At 38.3% G+C, this 24,822-nt stretch overlaps 1 protein-coding gene and 1 long non-coding RNA gene across 7 annotated transcripts in view; both read left to right on the top strand.

Annotated features, from left to right (window-relative positions):
- The window catches only part of LOC122568332 (zinc finger protein chinmo), a 77,206-nt gene that overhangs the window by 30,792 nt on the left and 21,592 nt on the right, over nt 1–24,822 (top strand). For 4 of the 5 annotated variants that reach the window (XM_043727965.1, XM_043727966.1, XM_043727963.1 and 1 more), the window contains exons 3-6: nt 7,464–7,684; nt 8,450–8,829; nt 9,905–10,152; nt 10,441–10,722. In XM_043727965.1, the coding sequence (XP_043583900.1) occupies nt 7,464–7,684; nt 8,450–8,829; nt 9,905–10,152; nt 10,441–10,722 (1,131 nt within the window). Of the gene's footprint in view, nt 1–4,335; nt 4,933–7,463; nt 7,685–8,449; nt 8,830–9,904; nt 10,153–10,440; nt 10,723–24,822 lie in introns of those variants that run through there. The other variant, XM_043727964.1, reaches the window with a different exon arrangement.
- LOC122568344 lies at nt 19,778–24,526 on the top strand. 2 transcript variants are annotated; one of them, XR_006317068.1, is made up of 4 exons: nt 19,778–19,924; nt 20,011–20,287; nt 21,578–21,731; nt 23,212–24,526. It is a non-coding gene; the product is annotated as an uncharacterized LOC122568344 (long non-coding RNA). The 2 variants fall into 2 exon arrangements; XR_006317067.1 differs by lacking the exon at nt 23,212–24,526 and having other exon boundaries at nt 21,578–22,072.

Raw genomic sequence — 24,822 nt, 5'->3', positions numbered from 1 at the left:
GTTGTTGATAGCGTTGCTGCTGTTATCAGATTACTACGATATTAAATACCATGTGGTCACAAACGTAGATCGATAACATTATGCGCCCATCTCTTTCGAAAACTTCGTAATAAAATGAAAAATACACACACAGATAAAATATGGAATATTCGTGCACTTTCGAACGATGTTCGAGCGTGAAACGCGACTAAATGCAGGTGCCCAGGTACTGATAATTTTCTCTAGAATCGAGAATTAATCATCCGCCTACTAAGTAGGTCAATGACACAATTACACAACCCGCTAGCTTAGCAGACTCGTGCGTGCATTTATGGCCTTTGTTGGAACAAACGCAACGCGTATAAATATAACCGTAAATTCACGATATCTTCTGTTTCTTGCCACGTCGAAGAAACATGGGAATTTTTTGCTTTTATTTCGTATTTTTTCTTTTTTTTTTTTTTTTTTTTTGAAAACTTTCACGTATCTTTGTTTATCAATTCTTCTTCTTATACTTCACATATTTCTCTTTACATTAATATTTTTGCGCTTATTAATGCTTTTGATCATTCGAATTATTTGGAATTGTTTAATTCATTTTATCGGTAATTTCATGTTGGTAAAAATTTTGTAGGGAGGAGGAAAAAAAAACACGACGAATTTTATAATAGTTCGATATAAGTTCGCAAATCGGTCGTTTAGATTAAACTGCAGTTTTTTCTTACGATAATGTAAATTATCTGCTCGCTTATATTCGCTGCTCGTATTATGAAAGCGTAGGATTACTAGAAATGACATACATGAAAACATTTTATCGTTTCGTTACATTCGTAAAGATGCTCTATGTGTGTGAATTATACAATTTTTTTTATCGCCAAGTTAGGGGAAATAATATGAAATGACTGATCAAGATAAAGTACATTATCAGAAAAAATTTTCCTCGCTACGAATGAATGATTTACAAATTTATGCTGACTTAGGATGTCTTATATTCATTCAGCAAGCACTTATTTAAACTTAATTAAACTAATTAACTTCAACCTGTTGTCACTGCTTTTGTTTTCATCTTTTATATATGGTTCCGCAGTAAATGAAACAATTTTTCGAACCCACATATCAAGGTCTATCGATCATAAAGCTTTTGAGAATTCGGATTTGGCGATATATTTAAAATCTTTAGAATATCATCCCCTAAGTTTTACATTCGATCGTACAGTGATGCGTTTCCATTGCTCTAAAAATGTTAATTTTATAAAAAATAGTTGATTGACTTACACCACTATGATACTTAGCTCTTCGTATAAAACACCCCATTGAGGATATCGATCACCGACACGGATAAAAATCTCCATATTCTCTGCTTACCACTATTACATTGGCAATACATATTTCAACCCTAATATCAAATAACAAAAATTCATGAAAAATCGTTACACGTTATATATTCGCCTAATGCGAAGCATCCGCATGCAGCCACGTGGGGTGCACGGCATACGTGGTCGCGGCTGCCGATTTTTCGACGAAGTTTCAAAGCTCACGGTCATCCCCACCACCCGTCGATTTTCGCGCGCCCAATTCTTCGTTCCCTTTCGTGTATATTCGTGCCCCCTCCCCTGCAACCGCGCGTATCGTCGGGATCGTGCAGCGAGCGGCGTGAGTACTTGGCTATAATAAGCGAAGGGAACATGTGTGAACACCGCGACCTTGGTCCCACGCGGCCATTGGCCGGAACCAAAGGAAGCCGACCGCCGTGATTGGCCGGTTCGTTCGAAACCAGACGCGGCACCCGGTGCTCTGCATGTGTACGATCATACGCGTGTACCGCGGAATCTGGCGGCAAAATTCAGACAGAGGGGACTAGCTTGTGCGTTCTGCATTCGCGACCTTGTCAGGCCATTGACCGTCGTTTTCGCCCCTTGGCTCTGCCTTTCTTTGTCGCTGTACAACCAGCAGCCTGTCGCGTTCCCAGCGAATCAACCTCTTTATCTTTTCGCTCGTCTTCCAATCGGACCACGAAATACCGCGTGTTACTCGTGTTATGTATGTATGGATATACGTTCGATGAGATATGTTGAGTAACGTGCACGCGATGCACGTGGCTGGGATGTTATCGATATAGAGCTACGGCGAAAGAGATTCTTTTCCTTATTTTTTGGAATAGTTTTATAGATATATTGTAGGATTACAAGATTAACTTACCCCTTAGGTTTGTAAAAGCAACTGCATAGAAGTCAAAGTGATTTCACCGAGGTAAATTGTGTTCGATTTCCGAAAGATCGAATACTGAATATTTAAGCTGCTATTAAGAAATTTGTAACCAAATTGAGTTGATTGGTTTGGTTTCTAAATAGCCATGAATATTCATATAAATGTGAAACGAGAGGTAATTGAGTGGAAGACATATTTTTGTTCCAACTGTATGTAGTTTTGCTTCTCGATGATCTAACATTAACGCTACGTAATTCCATGTATACTCGAGTAGCGACGCTTTGCCAGATCGATTTCTCATTATTTTTAACTGTATCATTTGATTTTACCATTGCGTTATTGTCAATTGATCATTACGGAAAGCAAGGAAACGAAACTTTTCTATACGTTCAGACATTAGATTCGCATCATTGCATTTATACGTAATTTCTCTGTATTTATCGCACGTGTCAAACTGGCGCAGGAGTCGAACTAGGGTTAATTCGTTTGATTTATGATTTCTACGAATCACGAGGTAGGACACACTTTAAATCGCCACACGATACCAACTAATCTCATACGTTGTATTCTCCGCTACAATTTTATTTTTAAGAAACTAACATTTTTTCAAAGTACACGTAACTCGTACGTACAGTTTCCAGATTGCTATCGTCAGTAGCATTTTTTAAGTGTAACATATTCACGTGTTTGTATCGTAGATTCCATCGCGGAACGAACCAAAGGTTTGAACAAAATCCGTGTCATTTTCTATGAAACAGCAACAGTGACATTTAATTTATGGCACTTCCGGGTTCTCCGTATAATATGTTAGACGTGTACAGAGTAGTAGAATTAAGGTGTGCGATGGTAGAGGGAACGATGACCATGGTAGGAAACTGAAAACCCTAGCCCATAAAACTTCTTAGCAGCTGGCCTTGAAGTATGAATAGATTGCCCGTGAAGAGTGCATTGCTCCGTTGCGTAACTGAGCGCGTGTTATTTGCAAGTTTCTTCTCGACGTGGAGCCTGTGGACGTAGTGAATTAATATCTCGTTCTTAAGCTAATGGGATTCGTTTAACATGATCCTACCACTGATTGTTTGGTTATAGTGAACAGTGATGTTCATTGGCTCGCTTCGAAGTTTCGGTCTTCGTGTCATTATATAAACAAAATTTAAGAATTTTTTCAAGAACAAAGATTTTTGTTCATTCCGAAATAGATTTCTTTCAAATAAGCTGTTTGGCTATAGTTCTAACTATGAATATACAATTTTGTAATAGACAAACGTCGTCTTCCGGTTGAGAATCGTGATTTAAAAAGCTCGAGAGACGGAAATATCGAGTGAAATGGATTATCCAATGTATCTGACATTGTTATCGCATAATTCGGGTGCGCTATTGTCGAGATTAAACATTTTGCAGCAAATTTCGGGCGATAATGGTGTACCGATAGCGGTAAAATAACGGCATATAAACAATCGCGTATCATTTGGTTTAGAAATTTACTCGTTCAACGACTGAGATCACCATACAATCGTAAACTTACTGTTAAGATGCGTACTTGATTACATGTGTAGCTTTTACATGTCTCGTTCTCTACCTATTATAAAGAATATTCTATTCTAGATATTTTATACATTTTCACATGCTTTCTACGTTCACATTTTTGAATATTTAAATTTTCCATTAGTTTATAAACATTCACATAGCATTTCGACAAAGAGTATACGTTGCATCGGCGTTTCTAAATAAGATAATAAGTATGTTTAAAAATAGATGACAAGTAACGTCCTGGACTTAAATTTTACTGAACCACGGTGTTTAATGTTTGTTATAGTAATATCTGAGTCATATACGCCAATAGTAATACATTTTTAAAAAAGATTGTATACTTTATTGAGCGCCAAAGTTATTCATTCCATGGCGTGTGAGTCAGCAATGATCCACGATAGTTAGAAAAGCTAGATGAACGAGAATATTCTTGTGTATATTACCGAAGCAAGATAGATCTAAAAGAAAGTAAAAGTGCAAAAAATTCTTTCAACATTTATTTGCTATTTATTTTTAATTTAACTAAAATACGAATGATGACCTTCTGACAAAAATCATCATGTACAACAAATAGCAACCATTGATACAATATTAATTTCAGTATAGCGTTTAATTTTCTTGCACATTCCATTCAAATCTGTTGAGAAACATCATGATTGAAGTCCTGTTTCTTCGACTTAATCGTATTTTCGTTCCTTTCTTCTTTCACGGAAACTGTTCTTTTGATGCAAGATCGAACTTTCGAAAATTAAAAATCTGTTAAACGGAAAAAGAAAGACCGCGATCGCAATAAAGTTAAAGAAAACTTGAAAATACGTAATATACGTAGAAAGTACGTAAGATAGAGACGTAAGATAGAGAACAAAAGAACTGTAACTCTTTAAAATGCACCACGATATCTCGAGAAAGAAGATATCGTACGCGAAAAGAGTATTATCGTGCTATTGCGCCGTAGATCGTAGGAGTGTTTTGAAAGATTCCAAGCTGAAGCACATCCGCGTCTTATTTTCGCTGCGTCGATCCACACAAAGGATGCGGGAATGCCAGGCACATGTTTCCGGGTCCTGGTTATGAGCCGCTGGCATAAGCTACGAACACGCTACGCAAAACGCCCACACACGCACACGCGACTCGGTCGTTGGCCTCTGCACACCACACATCTAGGATATATATTTGGCTCGGATACCTGTAACGATACACAGCTTACTATATTTGGTAGGTTGCAAATATTGAAATCTTTGCGTTCCTATACCTGATACAACACAGCCGATTATTCCACCTTCTGCAATCGTATTTAACGTAATTTAACGGTATTTTTTGATAAAAATCACTATGATATTGTTCGTTGAAGAAAAATGTTTATCGTTTTTATCGTTCACGGTGAAAATGAAAGTATATTTCGATATCGAAGCTGATGAATTTTATCAAGAGATTCCTTTCATTCGTTCTTTCTCTTTCTTCATGCTAAAGGATCGTAATATTTCTTGTCGATCTATTATTCCAAGATTTCTTAATATTTTTACAAAATATTATTACAAAATGTGCGATGTATTTTTATTGCAAAATATGCGAAAATATAATAAAACTTAAATTTGAACACTCAATTGAACACGGTTGAACTTGTAGATTATAATTATCAGCCTGCAATCTAATTGAATGTTTATAACGTTCAGGTTGTAGAATTATCCAGAACACACAAAATGTAGCAAATTTTTCAGTAACGATCTACTTCAAAATCACAGCATATATTCAGTCTGACGATTCCTATGATTTTAGTTTCTACGATGGTTACAGACTCATAAAAAAAGTAGAAGCTAGTTAAGTGGAATTTAATAATAGTAGAATTTCCGTGTCATTTGCATACACGTGGAGTGTAAGAAGCAGCTCTCGAAGGGGTTCGAAATTTGTTCTTTTTTTCAACCAATCTTCGAATGTCAAGGAGTCTCAAAGAACTTGATACGCTTTAGTTAGGTGAACCATTCCGAAAGGCAGGTGGTTTCGGCCACCTGGCCGGCCGTTCTTGCGTCTTTTTTTCCTTCTTGATTTCCTTGTTCCTAGGATATCGTGTTATTGCGTCTCCTCTCATCTTCCTCGGTTCCTGCATAACCATCCTTTCACAAGGTTTTCGAGAAGTTCATCAGGTGCTCGTATCAAAGACAGAAACAAGGTTGTACAAGGCTAATCGTATATTGTTGATTCGTTACGCTGTACACAATTTCATTCGTACTTCTGCTGTATAAAAATTGTAATTGAAACAAAAGCATATAGATATATGTATAGCATTGACGACGAATAAGAAATAGTGTTTGAACGTTTCATATTAGTAGAATGTTCAACTAGTTTTCAACAATAAGATTTCGGAATTTTACTGAGTTTCGCTGGATTCTGTAAATTTCATACAATCGCTATACCATTTTCTGAAATAAACAAATTTCGTATTGATATTTCTATATCCAACACGTACTATTTTTAGTCCAAAAAGTTTGAATTATTCCCTAAATGGTCCAAAAAATTCGTTTCTTTACTTTTCAATTAGTTTTAATATCATCTCAATCAACTTAACCAACTTTCCAGCGTAAAAAGTGAATTCATTGAAACTTACAACGCGGTTAGTTTAAAAGCGTTAACGCATCGCATAACATCACGAAGCCTTTATGTATCAAAAATATTCTCAATTTCGTTCCTCTTTCCTTCTCTGAATTCAAGATAGACCGTACCCTATCTGACCTAAACTAACGACAATCTGGAGGATAAAAATATATGTTCCTCACGGATTTGTCGTTACAACCTATGCGGCGCCATATTCGTTGAACGCGCACCGATATCGTATTACGCGCACGTTACACTTGCGCACGTGAATTGTAAATTACGGAAGATCGTGTCCGAGGATGACCTACATAACCAACGGGCTGCAAGAAAGGGCATCGGCGTCAAGCTGGCGCTGCCTCCTCGGCTCCTTTATGCTCGCTCGCGAAGGGAAATAGAGAGCGAGAGGAAAAAAAGGGTTTGACAATCATCACATCCTTTGCACGCCAAAATTCCCGCGGTCCTGCGGCTCTGTAATGAAAACCGTGAGAAAAAGAAAGAAAAGAATAGCACAGAATAGAAACACACGGTTAACGAAAATCGAATGGTTCTTGGAAAACGCGCTTAATTCAGTCCTATGCAAAGCGATCGTCTTTTGTTGCTCGCGCGGTATTATCTTACCAGATACGACGGTTTTATGCGGCTTAAATTATTGAAATTTAGAAATTGTATAGCGCGTTTAAAAAATTGGTGAAGGTATGCTATGAAAGTTTAGGGTTTATTAATGGAGAATTATCCAAAACTGCCTGTAGAGTTCTGTCATTTTGATTTACCACGTGGTTACTATATTAGTTTCTAATATAAATGAATCTTAGATTTCAATAAATCTCAAAATTTCAAGATCTTGTTACGAGTAATCTTCTGATCTCGTGTAACGATAGCATGAAAAGTCGTCGGATACAAAATATATTTCATTTCTCATACTGTACAGTTTTTTCCTAATCTAATTCTTTATGTAAAAATGTTCAAATCAAACAATTTTATGCAAAAGAGCCATTATCATCACATTGCTATTGAAACGAACGAACTTTCCCAAAAGGAAGGAATCTTAAACTTCGAAGTAGATAGCTTACAGGAATTTTCGAAGCACGCTACGTATCTCGAGTATAATATTATGAAGAAAGTTGTCTAACGAATCTGTATTGTTGCGTGTGTTTCAGGAGTAACGTTCAAGGCACACAGGTTAATCCTCGCAGCATGCAGCAAGCACTTTCAAGAGCTCTTCGAAGGAATGCCTCCTTCTCCCGCGGGACTGATCGTTATTCTCGACGGGACGAGTGCCCACAATATGGCGTCCCTTCTCGAATTCATGTACCGTGGAGAGGTCCACGTGTCCCAGGAATCCCTCAGCTCTTTCCTCAAAGCAGCCGAATGCCTTCAAGTATGCGACTTATTTCATCTCTTTTGAAATAACTGCCCTAAATAGCAGTCATGTGTTTGAAACGCGAACGCGCACCTTGCATACTTTCGGGGACCGTCTTTTTATTTTTGGCCGCGATTAATGGCCAAGAGTTCCTGTTTTCGAACCGAGAACACGAAGCTACACTATGTCGATTTTCGTTGGAGCAATTTGGTAGATTGTGATATCAATATATTATCGTCGATTATAACATCGTTCGAGATATTTCTTATAAAAATATCTTTGTTCCATAATAATATGTACAATTGTTTTCCGTTTCTATTATTTTGAGATGTTAAGATTTTCTCATCGGAAGGTTTGTAAGTTGGTAGAATTATCCTACAATTTTATCTTTTAGTTCGATCATGATATTCTACCGTAGTTTAATCATTGCTCGTCGAACATTTCAAAGCGATTGATATCTACATTTTTTGTAGCGCATAAAAGAAAACGGTGTCTTTACAAAGAAGGACGGTTATATCCTGTTTCTAACTTGGAAACTTCGAGTTTATACCTTATAATTGAGTTTTCAACAATGACGAAAATTGAGTTCAGAAAACTGGGATAAACGGCCACGTATATGCAGAACACATGTACGATTCTACCTGTGGGTAGATCAATTACCGACCTTGTTTAACGCTTTTGTCGAAAATCGTAAACTCTAATCTCTGACTGATTTTACAATCTTGCTATATCGCATCTGTCTACCGTAAAATCGTTAAATCGTGAATCTTGTTGAAATTACAGGTAAAGGGTCTGTCCATCGAGCACGAGAAATTGGCAGTAGCGCAAAGGCACGCTGCGGAGAACAATAGCTCATCGACGGATGCCGGGGATGGCGGAGGTGGTAGCAATGGCGGTGGTAGCAGCGGTAGCGGTGACAACGGAAGCGGGAACGTGAGCGGAAGCGTCAGTGGAAATGGTAATGCAGCTGGTGGTGCCAGTGGCGTCGGTGGAGGAGTTGGCGAAGTGAGCGACATGAGCGAAGCGGGTGAAGCAACCATGGTGAGAAACACCATGAAGAGGACCCCCACACCGGTACCTTCGCCCGCCCCTGCTTACACCGTGCCCAGCCTCTATTCCACTACCTCTCACTATTACGAAAGTCCGCCGAAAAGGCTGATGAGGTAAGCCCTTTTACCGCACCGCGAAGGACTCACGCGCATGAAATTTTCAAACAGAATTGCCACGACCTTCCTACCACGTCTAACGACTAAGATATCGAGAATCATGCCTCGCATTCCATTGTATCTGCGATTAATCGTCGTGCCGTACGGCTTACTCTTTGATGAAATGTAATAGACAGTCATTATGTCAAAGAACGTATGGATGTACTTACATGAGGAACGTTATGAAAGAATTGTTGGATTAGGTGTTAGGTAACACGCAGTGTAGTTTGGGATGTTTCGATGTAGCTTTTTCCAAAGTGCCTATTTTGTTAGATTTCGTTGAGCTACTACAAATATATGGTATCGTTTGACTCGTTAATTAAATTAACTCGCAACTGGAATCGTTAATCTTGTTTTGGTTATGAAAGCTCCTATATTCTCTTTTTCTACGTATCTTCTCATTTCTGTGTCAACGATAAACTATATCACATATCATGCGTAAGAACTGGAATCAGCTAAACTGAAATTGATTGTCAATTTCATAATTATCACGTTGACTGCCAAACGAATTTTCCATGGTTTGCCCAAGGACATTATGCGATGCACATTATGTCGAAATATTATTTGCAGCGAGTAAAATGAGTTATAAAATCATGCTTGAAGCATTTTTCGTGGTGAGGGCCACCGGTGACCCCCACGGCGTTGTAGACAATTACTACGATTGTCCTTTTTTCAAACAATCGTGCTATATACTTTTAATATTTGCTGCGTCGCCGGTCACCGGTGGCCCCCACGGCGCTATAGCCAAATCGAGTGCCGGTCACCGGTGACCCCCATGACAGTCAACGTTTTATAGAAGCTTATAATCAAGGAACGATCCAGTTAAAATATTAGATAGCGAAAGGAAAATTATATTCTTCCAAAAATGAAGTTTGGTTATTCTTCCAGTTGGATAAATTCTTCTTTAAAGTCTGTAAGATATGGAAAATGATTATCGAGGGATCAAAGTCTGACATAATTCGTCGCTTAAACTTTGTGAAATTGTTAAGCATACTTTCACACGATATCGAACGTTTTTTGGGGATATTTTTAGATCGCCCAGCGACGTCGATACCTTGGGAAGGGCGAGCGTGTTGCGCGATGGCACTGCCTTCCGGCCCGCATCAGCGCCACATCCGCTTCTCCTGGAGAACCACTTCTACCAGCCGTTCATCTACCCTTCAGAAACGCCCGCACATCCCCACACCGCACCTCATACACCGACAGAATTGGAACAGGAATTGGAACGAGCGAGGTCCGAGGAACGTAGCAATTGCGATCTCAAGGAAAGCGTAGCCGAAGGTTGGCCATTTTTTAAATAATTCACCTATCTATGTGTATTTCCATGCGCTTACAAAATTTTTATTTCAATTTTTGTCTACATTTTGGTTCCTTTCACGAATATGATATTACAAAATAATTATAATAATATAATAAACAATATAACGATATTATAATGTAATATAAATTAGATCGAGGAAAGTTTTTAGGTATTGAGAATTGAAAAATTATTTTGTTATAACCGATCATGTTCGTTATTTTATTGTTTAATTTATGTGTGTTTATAAAACTTTAACAAATTGTGCGTAGATCTTCGAATAAAGCAAGAACCAGTGGCGATGACCGATCGGGAAAGGGCAGAAAAATTGGCAGAAAGATTGTCAGGCGAAGTTTATTCCGGAGGAAGGGGGTTCGATAGTGGTCATTACGGTTCAAATTCGGACCACATTCAACACGGGGGACAAGTTGGCCACGCCATAGTCCCCCTGCCGCCCGCTCATCCGCCGACTCCTGATCTCAGTCCTGCACCCACCACTCCTGCTATGTGGAATACGAAAATTAACAAGGCTGGTACTGTCTCCACTCCTGATGGTAAGTCTGAGCTTATTCATTCCTTAGTCTTGATATAATCAGAACATTTTGTGCAATACTGAAGCAGAAAATGAAATACTGGAGTACATCGATGAATAGATATTTTAAGCAGATAAAAATAGAAATGGTTATAATAATTAACTAGAAAAAAGTAAATCTGCCGATTATTATTTAATAATCCGATGCTTGAAATTAAAGATTCTCGCGGAAAGAATATGCCAGTGTAGACTTTGAACAGCGGATCGTGTGTAGCAATTTGAGTTATTGTTTTGAGCATCGTCGACTACAGAAGTTTACCAAACTTTACGTAAACGTACCACGTGGCTTTCGATTCACAACCAACGCGAATAACACTCTTGTGTAAACGATTACGCGAACCCGTTTCGTATAAGAATATTTCTTCCAAAAGCAAAGATCTCATTCAGATAAACAGGAATGTATAGAGACGTAAAATATCCCGAGCCAATCGACGATACACGTAATTAAATGTACATAATTAAAAAAAAAAAGAATAAATAGGATCCAAATTTTAATTTAAATATTTTCAGCTCGAATATTATAAGTTTTATATCACGTGTCGTGGTATGTGTCTGTAACGTATTAGAATTTCTACAACTCCACGTTGGTGTGCTAAGGGTTAACGAAGGCGAAACCTTCTATCTGGGCCAATGCGTTGCCAGAAGGCAAGGCCTTTCAAATCTAATGTTACAAAATGCACGGTTATTCGTTGCATCATCGGTTGCACGTGGAGCTTTCTTGATGTTGCAACTCGTGCCTCTCGTCGCTCCCTTCCAATACCATACTTCGTCTCTCACGAGGCGATATGGACGATGGTTTGAGTAATAAGACAAACAAAGATGCTGTCTCGGAGCATCCTTGAAATCGAAATTCTCAGATTTATGAATTTATTAGATTGTACTAAAGAACTTCTTCGTATATGAAATACCTGTTCTTAAGTATTGCAAAAATAAATGAAAGATTCTTCAAACGATACCTCAAACGCAGGTAAACTAAACCGAAAGAAGTATCATTTTTATCAATAATAATCTCACTTTATTCTTTACACTCATTGATCAAAATCTTCCAGAAATTCATAACGAAAGCCGACTCCTTAACATCCCGAATGCCTCGAGAAGAACGAAAGAGCCTTTAGAGTTGCGAAGGTTCTGCTCGATCGAACCTTCTCGCGTGAACCCCCGGTCGCTGTTTGGAAGGCTGAAAAATTATTTTCAGAAACTCGACAGTCGAGTCGCTCTTAAATGTCACCGCGACGTCAGTGTGGTGCTGTCGCGATGTCGTATCGACGTCGGCCCTCGGCGCAACAGCGATACCACATCATCGTCCTCGAAAATTTCGCTCCCTCGCTCCCTTCCACTCTCTTTCTCGCTTGGTCAGTGGTATTTTTTACCTCGGAGATGATCCTCCGCTGGACGGTGGGGTCTAACGCGCAAAAAGAGAGCAACGACAACATCAGTGACGACAAGAACCGTCGTTAGGCAGGATTTACGTATGCCGATGGACGCCCACCCGGCTGACGGAACATATTCTACCTTAGAACGAGACCGGTTGCCTCGCCTTCACGGTGTGAACAAAGTGTACAAAGAGGATGCAGGCGACGGTGCAGCCACTGGGAACATCTTTTGCTCCGGCGAGCAAATCACCAGGCGTATGACGCCACGACACGACACGGCCAACGTAAAACGGGTAGAGTCGTTTAGTAGATCGTGTAGGGTGGCTCGCAACCCTACACGTACGTACGATCACTACGATCGACGCTGGAGGTCCAGGATCGTTCGATTTCGCGGATCACGCTTTAACCATTTTTAATCGCTGTTAGATGAGCGGACAGGCCGCGACGGTAAAGAAAGAAGCGAACCGTCAACTAATGCAACGGTTATTGACATTAACCGTGCTCGAGCAAGCCGCGCTTTCCTCTCACGAGAAAAGAAGACGAGGAGAAAGGGATCGAGCTCGTTCAGCTGTGTCTACGGAAGAGGAAAAGAGCAAGGAAGGAGCCGAGGAGCGAAAAGAGAAAGGCCTTTTTCGTCCGCTTTCTGGCCGTTTCGTAACGCGAATAGACGTTAGAGCGTCGATTAGACGTTTGGTGGAATTGTCGCAGCACCAACCAGCGGAATGAGCGGAACCGTGGGGAAACGAAACGGTTATGGGATTGTTGAGACATTCTATTAAATGTACAGTTATGCTAGCTTTAACTTCGTCGTTAGATGTTAGCTTTTTGTTAGAGGTTCTTGGCACTTTCTCTCTTTCTTTATCCTCATCCTTCATACGTACGATTCGTTGCGTTTCAAGATTGTACGAGATTTCTACGATGGAGCGTAAAATACGGTTTGAATACGGTGTTTTCTTATGAAGTTATATAGCCTTTTCTTTCTTTCTTTCTTTTTTTTTTTTTTTTTTGTTGCAAGATTCGATGCTTGATCGATAATTTCAGGGTTTTCTAAAACATGCGTGACTATAATTACGTCATTGCTTGGTTCTTTCTTCTAAGAACGTGTTGACTTTCTCTCGTCGTTCTCCGCCATTCTATTATACTCTCGGCGTCCTTCTTTCGCGCGTCCTTCTTTCCAGGCCATGGACCATCTAATTTTGATGTCATATCGATCTTTTGCCGAGAATTGAAAGAGCCATTAGAACCATTAGTAAGTTTGGGTGTCAGCCACACTTATTTATCCACCAATCGAATATCGTTGAAAGGTTGAGCAGTTAATTCGCTTACAACGTCCTTAGTTTTGTTACATATTTCCCAAATGTATCTTTTCTTCCTTAAATATTCTTCACGTATTTTGAAATTAAAAGCGTTAAAATTTCGAGAAACTGTTATAAATGCGAGAAGTAAAAAAATCATTTCTTACGAAATAGTATTACTCTTTAAATTATTGCACAATCTGCACATCTGTAAATAATCTTTCTACTCGTATTTTGACATAATCGCAAACTTTACCCAGAAGCAAATATAAAAAAATATCTCTTCACGCCGGGACCTCTTTCGTCATTCGAATCATCATCATATTTCTTTCGCTACAACAGGAAAGTTCCGTGTTCAAAAGGACAGTGCGCGTCGCGGCGCTGAATTATAGATGAACAGGACAGAAACCGTTGCCGCGTCTGTTCGAATCGATGCACCGCGACCGCATCTACTTCGTCTGTCTTCTTCGCGCTGTTCCATTCTACTTATTCTACCTCCAGTTGACTGCAATTTCGTGCACGTGCCTCGTAAAACTTTCATCTAGATGTGCACGCGCGCAACCACGCCAGAAATTTCCCAGTACACGAACACCATGCGCCTTTTTGAAACATTAATTCGTCGTTTCCGACTATTAATTCCGTATGCGGAAGCGACGCGACGTCTGCACGCCGCTTTCGTGCTCCTCCAATCATAGCAATCACTTCGCGAAACTGTCCTTTGTCGGTGTATCTGGTTTTATGTACGGTTCCCGTTTAGTAATTTAAATAATTTTCGTAATTATCGTGCGGAGGAGGTTCGACGAAATTAAATATTCTGCTTTAAAGGGGATTTCCAGAAGGAAGAATTTAGGGAACACAATCCGTCCGCACCTGGGGTACTATTTGAATATTTATATTTACTAATATTGCCCATTTAGAATTTTTATTTTCATTTTCTGTTGATGAAACAAGTTTAACGATTATTATTTATCGATTCAGCAGCGCGGCAAAGAAAAGGTGTATTATAGGTAATTTGTATTTGGTGATTTTATAAATGAGGAAAATTGATGTTATGTGGTTGAACATTTACCTATTCATTGAATTTTTACATTCTCGTCTGTTAAATATCTATGAAGATATTGCAAAATATAATAATTAAATGTATAACGTTGACAGTGATTTTATATCGTATAAAGGCTCGTGAGATCAAATGTGGATTTTAATTCAAAATTCTAATATTCAGATTAGGATGAAATATATTTTTTCGGTAGATTACAAAATCTTGAAATATGATAAAAAATCATATTCTCAATTTGAATATGTTCGAATTATGTGTATTATGTCATGAAAAAAATATCAAAGTTCATCATATTACGTTGCTCATTATACACACTTTCTAGAATTTAAAATAAAAATATAACTGTACCACGAATCTAACTCGTGTTTCTCGTATCCAAGTCATTATTAGGTACCATAAGTGTGACTAGAGGTAAAGAGGTTAAAGAAAATATAAGTTTCTAAATCATATTTTACGAGTCGTTAGCGTTCATTTGCGCTTGTTGTTTCTTTAAGTTCATGGTGTTTGACGTATCATGCGTAAATATGCTCGTATCGGGTTTTAGAACACCTAACGTCAACTGATTTAGGCCACGGGTTCTTAGAAACGATTAGTCCTTCTCGGTTCTCGCAACGCGCGAGCCTCGAATCCGGGTTTAACCTCCAACCGCTGAGAATCATTGCACAATGCAGCAACACCGCGAAATCATTCCTTGACCCATGGTATCTTAAGGATTGGTTGAGCTAACGATATTCTATTGTTAGATGAAATTTTATGCAACCCTCTGTGATTTGATATTCATATCATATATTATTATTCATGATCCGTAGTCGAGAAATAGCGAAGAGTAGTTCATAGTATATTGCATTATATTGAATTAATTAAGCACTGGTTATTTCAATAACTTTATCTATGAAGAATATCTGTAATTTCGTATTGGTGTGAATTAAGTGCTCAGTAAAATACAACTTATATATTACTTTCTTCAGATTAGTCTGGATTTATATCGTTTATAATTCCTGAATTTCTTTTCTCTCTTTGAGGCATAACAAAATGTTATCATATGAAAGTGCAGTTACGTTTTCTCGTAAACGTTTAATTCGGCAAATTTTTCCCAGTATTTTAAAGGCACGATTAGGGAGTAATTAGAGAATTATTTCGAATATATATATATATATATATATATATATATATATATATATAGTTATTTATCCGAATCTGTTCTGAATTTATCAGAAATCTGTTTATCGCAATAATATAAAACTTATTATCATTATCATTCATAACGTAAAATCGAAACTATTTAGGTTACGAAAGTAGCTTCTAATGCAACTACGAACTACATAATTACACAACGTCAAGCCGTTGAGCGAAGTTTCTAGCCTACTTGTTCAACGAAGAGTAAAATGGAATTGCCAACTTAGTTGCGCGTAGATCACGTGATTGATTCAAACCGAATGTCACGAATCAGAAGTAGCAAAATTAAAATACACTTGATAATCGTATCTCCGTGAAGTAATTCTGTATTTTTTGCAAAGATACGAGGGAAAATGCGTGGAAGATAGAACGTAAGAGGCTTTGAATGAATTATGGGTATAGACCGTTGGATGTTTTTTTTAAGAGAGGATGCGAAAGGCTGGTTCCTATGTGTGTCATGGCCAAAGCGGCCCTGGTGTGTTTTAGAAACTGTTAGAGAAGTTTGGTTGACTCTCGGTTCCCGTGCTGCAAATTATCGTTAGACGAGAGTAGATTTGTTTGACCCACGTTTCATAACTTCCTGAAACTGTTGAATCTTTTGCAGGTTCGTGAAACTTTCCGCTTTAATTCGATTTTCTGTGTTCTTAATATCACAAAGAAATTCGCTCTTTGATTATACATTTTTTTCAACTGTAATGGACATTTACAATTGAAAAATTAATTCAGGAATTAATTGATATTTACGATCTATTCTGTATTTGTATTTATATTATTCTATATTTATGCTTTTCTTCTCTCTTTCTTTCTTCTAATCCTTGTCTATTCTTGAATGTATCGCCTGTCAAATTGAATTGAAATGTGAACGTTGATTTTGTCAGAAGTACGACTGAAATCCGACATGACAGATATTCCCAGAACTTGTATTGATCGACAGAACGTGGAGGAGAATCGTAGTAACTCGAATTAGAGTGTATCCTTAGCTGGAAATAATTGAATTGGCTCGTAGTTGCACAAAATCGCTATCTATTTTTCTAGAAACGATCGAAAATGATAAAAACGCGACTATTACACGAACATTCACGCATGATAGTTAGTAGACGCGTTGTATCGTTATTATTCAATGGATGAATCTTCCATTGAATTAAATTTTTGTTACGAGAACGTACAAAGTTCAATTCATTTACTCGTTGAATGCATAAAACAAAAAAAAAAAAAAAAAAAAAAACTATGCCATAATCTAGAACTGTTGCAGACAAACATCTTATATTCTGATAACATCTTCTTCGATCGATACTCGGAACGTATCGAAACAAAGCCAAAATAAAAAACTTAAGATTCTGCAGCACTTTCTAAACGCTCTTCGACAATTCCTCCCTCGAAACATCAAATAATTTCCTTTATCAAATCTTTTTCTTCAAAATCATCAACATCTTAAAAATGATGAAGAATAAATGAGTAAACGAAAATAACATACTATATCGATCGAAAGTAAGAACCTATATCTGGACCAATACCAAAACCGAACGAACTCGAGCCAAGTGAATCAACAATCGAGCTGCAAACAAGACACGTGTACTATCAGGATCGCGCAGATTGCAGTGATTGCACGTACTAGCTATCATACTTTAAGATCAGTTTAATGGTGCTGGTTATCACCCGATTGGTCAGTGATAACACGTAATCTTTCAGTTGGCCATTTTTAAGCAACCATTGAGAGCAACCACGTTGCAAATCACCGAGCGTCTCTGCTTTTTTCTTTCTCTTTTTTTATTCCTTCTCCTTCCGTTTTTCTTTTTATTCGTGCGTGTAATCGTGGTGCACGTATTGTATGGACGCACGCACCGCCACTCACGCAACACGCTCGCACAATTCACCATTAGACGTTGCTGATAGGGTGGTAAGCGGGTGTCGTGCAATTCCGAAATTCGGGTCACGAAATATTTCATGATAACGCCATCAGAGGGCCTGTCGCACGAACTAGTCTGATAAACGAGGTATATCTGACAAAAACGACACGCAAATTTACGCGTTCCCTTTGTCCAATTGGATGACTGTACTACTAATGTGCATATCTCAGGGGAACGTTGAATTATTGGTATTTAGATCGAGGCTGAGATTTTTAGACGTGTGATTGTAGATGAAACGAAGGTAAAAAGAAGTCGATGATGATTTATGCGTATGATCGTAACAGTATTGATTAGAATGTGGTTTTCTCGAGTTGATAGTATGAAGAGTGTAATTAGTATTATATCGGTGTTATTGAAACGCTGATTAGATAGATATCATTTATTAGTTGAAGGAATATTGAATAACAGAAAAGCGTTCAAGATTGAAGTATCGATGTAATATATAATTGGTCAGTTCGCTACTTAGAAGACTTCTTTGTACTTATACGCATTATGTATTAACCCGGAAAATCATTTTTAGTTTCACATACATCAATGAAACAAACGGAATATATGAATTGAAGGTACTCGATCTACATGTAACTAAAGAGTACATGAATTATATATATTTCTCATTTTCAAAGTCGAGTAGTAATTATTTTTTGTTGAAGCATATCTCAAATATCCTAAAATCACACTGTATTTCGATAAATACTCACCCTGACCTCTACAAGCATTAATTTATATTATTGCGATATAGATACCAATATAAGTAAAATACATAATTAACTTAATATAAATATCAAATTTGCAAAAAATTTTGTTACGTTCGTAACCTTGGAAATACTATCGGGACTTACATAAATCCGAGCCTCGATATTCGTCTTCACATAAGAAAACGTTTACTCCAGTAAATCCACGATTCTACAAGGTACAGCTTTAATTTTTGTCATTCGCCAGCTAAGACGGCTATGATAAAACGAGGACGGTATGTCCCGACCCTTTTGCAAGCTTTATTACTATGCTTCTCGGTCTGACAAGTAGAAATAAAACAACGGACTGCCGCACTAGCCTGACGCTACCCTCCTACGCACAATGAGTAACCCTATCTTCGCTGGAATATCCTCAACCCTTATTCCCATCCATTCCTCCTGTACTGCTTTGCTGCCCTCCCTCAATGTCATTTCCCTTCCTGTATCTATCTCTTTTACACGTTCTTCTTCGTTCCTGACCCACGATATCAACCTACGTGCAGATGAACGCGCAGTGATATCAGTCGCACCGCCGATGAAATTTAGACAAGATTTTAATAGAGCTTAGAAAGATTTTCAACGAAATTTCTTAGTAATTTCAATTTATGAGTGTTGGTGTTAATTGATTTTATCGTTGGTATAATTAATATTACTTTGGCGAGTTAGAAAATCTTTGCTCTTTAATTTTTGAAAATTCGAATTTGTTTCCGATATGATCGGAAATGGTTGAATAATGCAGGGATTAAAAGTTTCCAGGAACCTGAACATCCACGCAAATGTTAAACGATAACTACAATTGAATCGTTATTTTCAGTACTGGCCCTATATTATTTTCTTCCTTTGTATAATCCCAGTTGATATTTTCAAAGTTCCCTCTCTTATGCAAATTTCCAACTTCCAAAGTAAGAAATTATTTCTCATCTTTCCAGCCAAAATCCTAATATTTCCATAAACTACCTCCTACTCCTTAAATATTCCAACTTACCCTACAAATTTTAGCAACGGTCCAACGAAACCTACCAAATATAATTCAGTCAACAGTCGTACATCAAACCACACAATATAAACCTGAAAACAATAAAACACAAGTAGTTCGTGTCTGCCCTCGCCTCGATCGCATCGTGCGTTGGAAAAACCGTACGTTGCGCTTCCGCGCAATTACATGCGTGCGGCATTGCGTGAACTTCGACCGATGGCCGCTAGATAGCGGCGGCTACTCACGCGCGCCACGCTCGTATATTTTTGGGCCGCGTGGTGGGGGTAGACCTGGTGGAATTGGGCGACAGCCAGGCGTGGGTGCAAATTTACTGCAGCACTCGCGATTCCGCAATGTCGGTCGAATTCGACGTATTTCATGCGACCGGCCGCTAGGATCGTAGACTGGGCGGGAAGGAGAGGGAGAGATACACGAGCAGCTCGAAAATTATCTGTAACAGAATGCCGTGTTATCGGTTCTCGTTCCGCGAGGGATCCAAACCAACTCATTAATTACATAGTATGTAATTCGCGCCGAGTTCGATAATCAAAAACCAACGCGATTTCGTTCTCGATTCCCGGACGATATATCAACGTTGTTATTATGATTTGTGCTCGTCGCCGGGTTTATCCTGCCTCTTTTTCTCATCGTAGGCTTCTTTCTATTTTTACTTTTATCGTTTGCCGTGTTTACAGTGTCACTAAGTTGCCGTTTTCTTCTTCTTCATCTTTACAGCGGCCGATGATTAATTTTGATGTCTGGATGGCTTCTCCTGTTGTACGCGGACGATTTCGGTTGCGGAACGAGTCAATTTTCCATTGCATATTTTTAGCAAGCTTTGGTTTAAGGACGCATTTAACTCGAATGGGTTTCATTCGTTTGTTCTGGAAGGGAATTATTCCGTAAGGAAATAGATTGAATTATGTGTAAGATCGTGCTATCGGTCTTCGAATCCATGCTCTCCAGGAAGCAGAGTGAACCTGTAATTTTGACTCGTTCCGCAAAAATTTCAGTGAGTATCTGATTCGTAAAATAACTAGGCATTACCAAGACGAACTTTTGCTAGGTCCTTGTTGGAATATAATTTGATTTGCTATCCCTGTTATTTATATTAATGGTTATTTGCATCAAGTCAGAGATTCAGGAACTATCCATGATTATATACGTTTCCTTCAAGTTAACTACATACATAACAAGATGTATAGAATTATTGCGTATGCAACAAATTTGCAAAATATATCTAATTTTTCAAATACCATCTGCAACTCAACTGAAACTATACATTCAAATTATTATCAATTTGTTATTAAATTCCATAAACGTGATTCACATCTTCTAACAAGTTACCATTCAATTGTTAACAAAAATTTATTACTTAGACGAGAGTCTCGAGAAATTTTTACAAATATCAATCACAAAAAGCATATTACCCATGAACTCTCAATCGACAACAAATTTTGACAAAGAATATTCCTACGACTCTGCACAAAAATGTACGTTATTCCATTAACTAATAACTTATCCCACTACGGATCAGACAAGAGAGAGTCTAGTCGGAACGTTATAAATACATCAATTTCTTACAATTTCGTGTAGAATCTACGTGGATGAAATAGTCACAAAAATGAAGCGAATCCTTGCATTTTCCTTTCGTAGCTAAGATATCGGACAAGACGAAGGATAAAATTTCGGATAACGTACTAAATCAATTAAAAAGAGAATTGCAATTAAAATGTTACGTCATCGCGATGTTCGCACTTAATAGGTTAGGTACTCGACACTTCAGCTTCACAGACAAATTTGGACGAATAACTTTACCAAGAAAATTCCAATACAATAAACAATTTCGCCAATAAAGTACTAAAATGCCAATGTTTTCTGTATTCTGGAAAACTGTGAAACTTGTCCTAGAATTTGGGTAGCGTCCAGTTTGAATGCACTCGCGAGAGTATAGAGGGACGCGTAGCGGGGCGCCGAAATTCGTAGAGTCGAGCCTACCGCGGTACGCACCAATCAATAAACGAATGCGTGCGTGCACGGACAGAGGCGATCGCGTGTGTGTGCAGCCGCCCGGCTTGCTCTGTGTGAGTGCACGTGCCGCCAAAAGTTCGTGAACGCGCAAGGTTTGCGTGCTCCCCGGCCGTTTGTGTGCACAACTACGCGGCAAGGGCCGAGCGTACGCGGCGCGTGCACGTATATATGCGCCGCGATGTGTGCTCCGCGGGAGAGAGGCTAGCCTTTGACGAGTTCGTGCCTCGCACCGCAACTCATATTTTTTTCTTTCTTCCTCCTCTCTTTTTAGTTTTGTTTGTCCCATTTGGACGGGGAATACTTTGGATTGCAGTAAAGAAGAGGCTAATGAATTTTCGAAGTTCTGCCATAGTGCAAGGTTACCTCTGGATGTTGCTGTGGAGGGGATGTCGAGCAAATTATCATTTGTTTTGTGCGTAGTTTTGGTGCGTTATCGATAAGTTTAGATATATTAGCGAGCGGAATTTTTGATATTTTTGTTTTTTAATTGAATACGATCTGTAGAAGGTATTTTATAACACTTTGATATTGTAAGTGCGAATATTTCGGATTTCAAATTTGTTATTTTGTAATTGGTGGAAGCGCGTAAGTGTCCTTGACTAAAATAATTTTTTGTTTGTTTATTTTTATTATAGTGATTTAATTACAATTGTCTGTATATAATATATGCATGGTAGGCAGTTGCATCGTTAAGAGCTCGATAAATTCTTAAGAATTTTGTCAAAACGAAGCTTCGTTTCTTACTACGCTGCTTTATTATACAAATATTTATAATATCGGAGGCTATTTTTTGAGAAACCCCTCTATTTTTATACTTATGATAAGAGATTAAACATAGCTGCATAATTTTACCGAAATGGATTTTTAAATTTCTGCGCGAAATACGTAATCACGGTGGTGGATCCTAAGGAGTTAATTTTTCCTTCTGATGGATAACATAATTTAAACATAAATGGTTCATAAAACATTTTGGTGAAGCACAATCTTGTTTTCCACAGAAGTCACTTATCTATGTTATTACGTGATGAAATGATTGACATTGTGCTGACGCGTTTAATGAATTATCGCTCACTGAATTCGAATAATTTAGGGTTGATTTTAATCGTGAATACACGTGCAGTATTAATTGTTTCTAATCCATGTTGCTGTAAATAGTTGATAATATTATTTTTATTTTCGTAAAGATAAGATCATACTTACTTCTCATTAATCGATCTGGAAGTTTTTGCTCTTAAAGTACAGCATGGTACTATAAGATCAATCTCTTTTCACCTCCTTTCACTTACATGATTATATGAATAATCGAATATTATATTTTTTGTCAATATATGTCAGTCTAATTAGTTAAAATTATTTCAAATATTTTTCATTCACCATATTTCATGTGTTTCTTCATTAAACTACAAAACGTTAAAAGAAGTCCCTATCGTTTTAAATCGATTAAAATCAAGACGAAAACACATTGTGCGAGATCCATGACAGTTTTATCAAACATACTTGAAATAATAATTCTCTATTATTCTATTGATATAGCTCCTAAAATTTAGTTATCGCGTTAATTCTTGTAATAATAAAGAAAGTCTTTTCGGTACTTATCCATTACACATCGGTATACACGACTCTTAAGACGTCACGATAACAATCTTTTCGTGTATATGCATTATCAAACGATACATATCTGGTTCATTGTACGATTCTTGCCTAAAATCCGCAAAGCTACCTTTCTCCGAACTAACGTTATCTTCGTATTCGTTATATAATTCTTACTACTCTTTATACTTCTATGAAATGATCTGCAGAATCATTGAAACTTTTCGACAGTAGAATTCGAAATGAACGCTTTACGAACTAATTATTTCTTGACCAGACTATAATTTGTTTTTCTAATTTTCTTTGCCGATGCAGTAGAATCGTATTCAGAAGATAGTTCGACGGAAACGCTGTGATCTCGTGTTCCATATCGAAACTCTCGATCGCCGTAAATAATTCAAGCCGTGGTAACGGCGGGCAGGTCGTCTTTAAGCGTCGCCCATGAAACCGAGAGTGAAGAGTCAAAACACGAGGCGGGAACGCGAGAAATCATGTCACCACGGAAGTGGTCGGGCCAGGAGGGAGAGCTCGATAGTTATATTCCGATTCAGCGAGGTCTCGAAAGTGGACCGTTGTGCGGGTTATGGTTTTCTCTTGGTCTCCGACCAGGCTACACAGGAGGGTTGGCATCCCTTGCAACGACTACGGCGACACCGGGATCGACCAGGCTTCCTCTCTTTTCAAGGAGAAAGAGGAGGGTTGCTCGGCCGGGCTCCTTTGATTTCACCTTGCAACGCATGTTGCCTGACATTGATTTTCCTTTCCCTCTTACTCGTCATTCCACCACTTTCCTTTTCTGCTGCTCCTCGCTCATCGCAACTTCCACGGAATATTAATGTTGATCCTGTGTTAACACGTACCTCATTGAATGAAAACGAAAAATTTTCGTAGAGCTTTTGGAATGAAAAAAAAAAAAAAAAGAAATGATAAAACTTCTATTTAATTAAAAAGATAGTGATTAACGATGGATAATAACGATTTCTCTACAAATTTCCTGTCAACGATTCAATGGTCGTAAGTTTAGAATCTGCCTTTTGGATAGATACTCGTGTTTTTAAACGTGTTTTTTTAAACAGTAAATTGAAAAAGTATATTTATTCGCTGAATTCCGGTAAACACATTCGTTAACGAATATTCGCCAATTTTTACGAATATTCATGTACCAATATTCGTTAAGTATGGTCTCTGTACATTCATTGCCCGACATCGATATTCATTATTCATATTCTCTATAGAAAAAATTAAATATCCATTTACAAATGTTACGCGAGACACGGTTGGTAATTGTTTGAAGTGGTTAAAAAGCTATCTCTGCTGCATTATGTAATATTTTTCACATAGTTCTTTAGACATTCGTTTATTCGTCGATCTCGATACAATATTCGTAAGTTGGCGTAAATAATGTTCGAATAATAGAAAAAGCTTTAATCGTGCACCACCGGTGGCATACCCGATCGAAAATATATTAACTTCACTCTCACTATTTTCGTTTATAATAAATTTTTCCTTATCGTGATTGAAATGACTCTGTTCCCTTTTTCGTCCCTTCGTATCCGTTCCTTTTGTACCGTTCCCTCCGTTTAGTTGCGACCGATCAGCCACAGGCTGCCGCCCAGTCGACGACGACCAATTTGGCGCCACCGAACGAAATGTGTCAAGGACTGACCGATCCTACCACGCTCCTACCTACCATCCGTCGAACTTCTTCTCTCCCTCCGGTTCGATCACGAATTCTCGCGCAGAAGAACGTGTTTCCTTCGTTTTTTAGCGTATTCCATCGAGCTATCTCTCTCTCTCTCTCTCTCTCTCTCTCTTTCTCTCTCGATCGAGAGACTCGCCAGAGATTTGTAGATTTCCCACGAGACCAAGCGGAGACTCTTTCTATCCGTGGCCGCACGTGTGCCCGCGGAAAGCGCCTCTTTATTT

Source organism: Bombus pyrosoma, linkage group LG6 (assembly GCF_014825855.1).
Source record: "Bombus pyrosoma isolate SC7728 linkage group LG6, ASM1482585v1, whole genome shotgun sequence".
NCBI classification, from domain to species: domain Eukaryota; kingdom Metazoa; phylum Arthropoda; class Insecta; order Hymenoptera; family Apidae; genus Bombus; species Bombus pyrosoma.
This window is presented reverse-complemented; position numbering and strand designations above follow the sequence as displayed.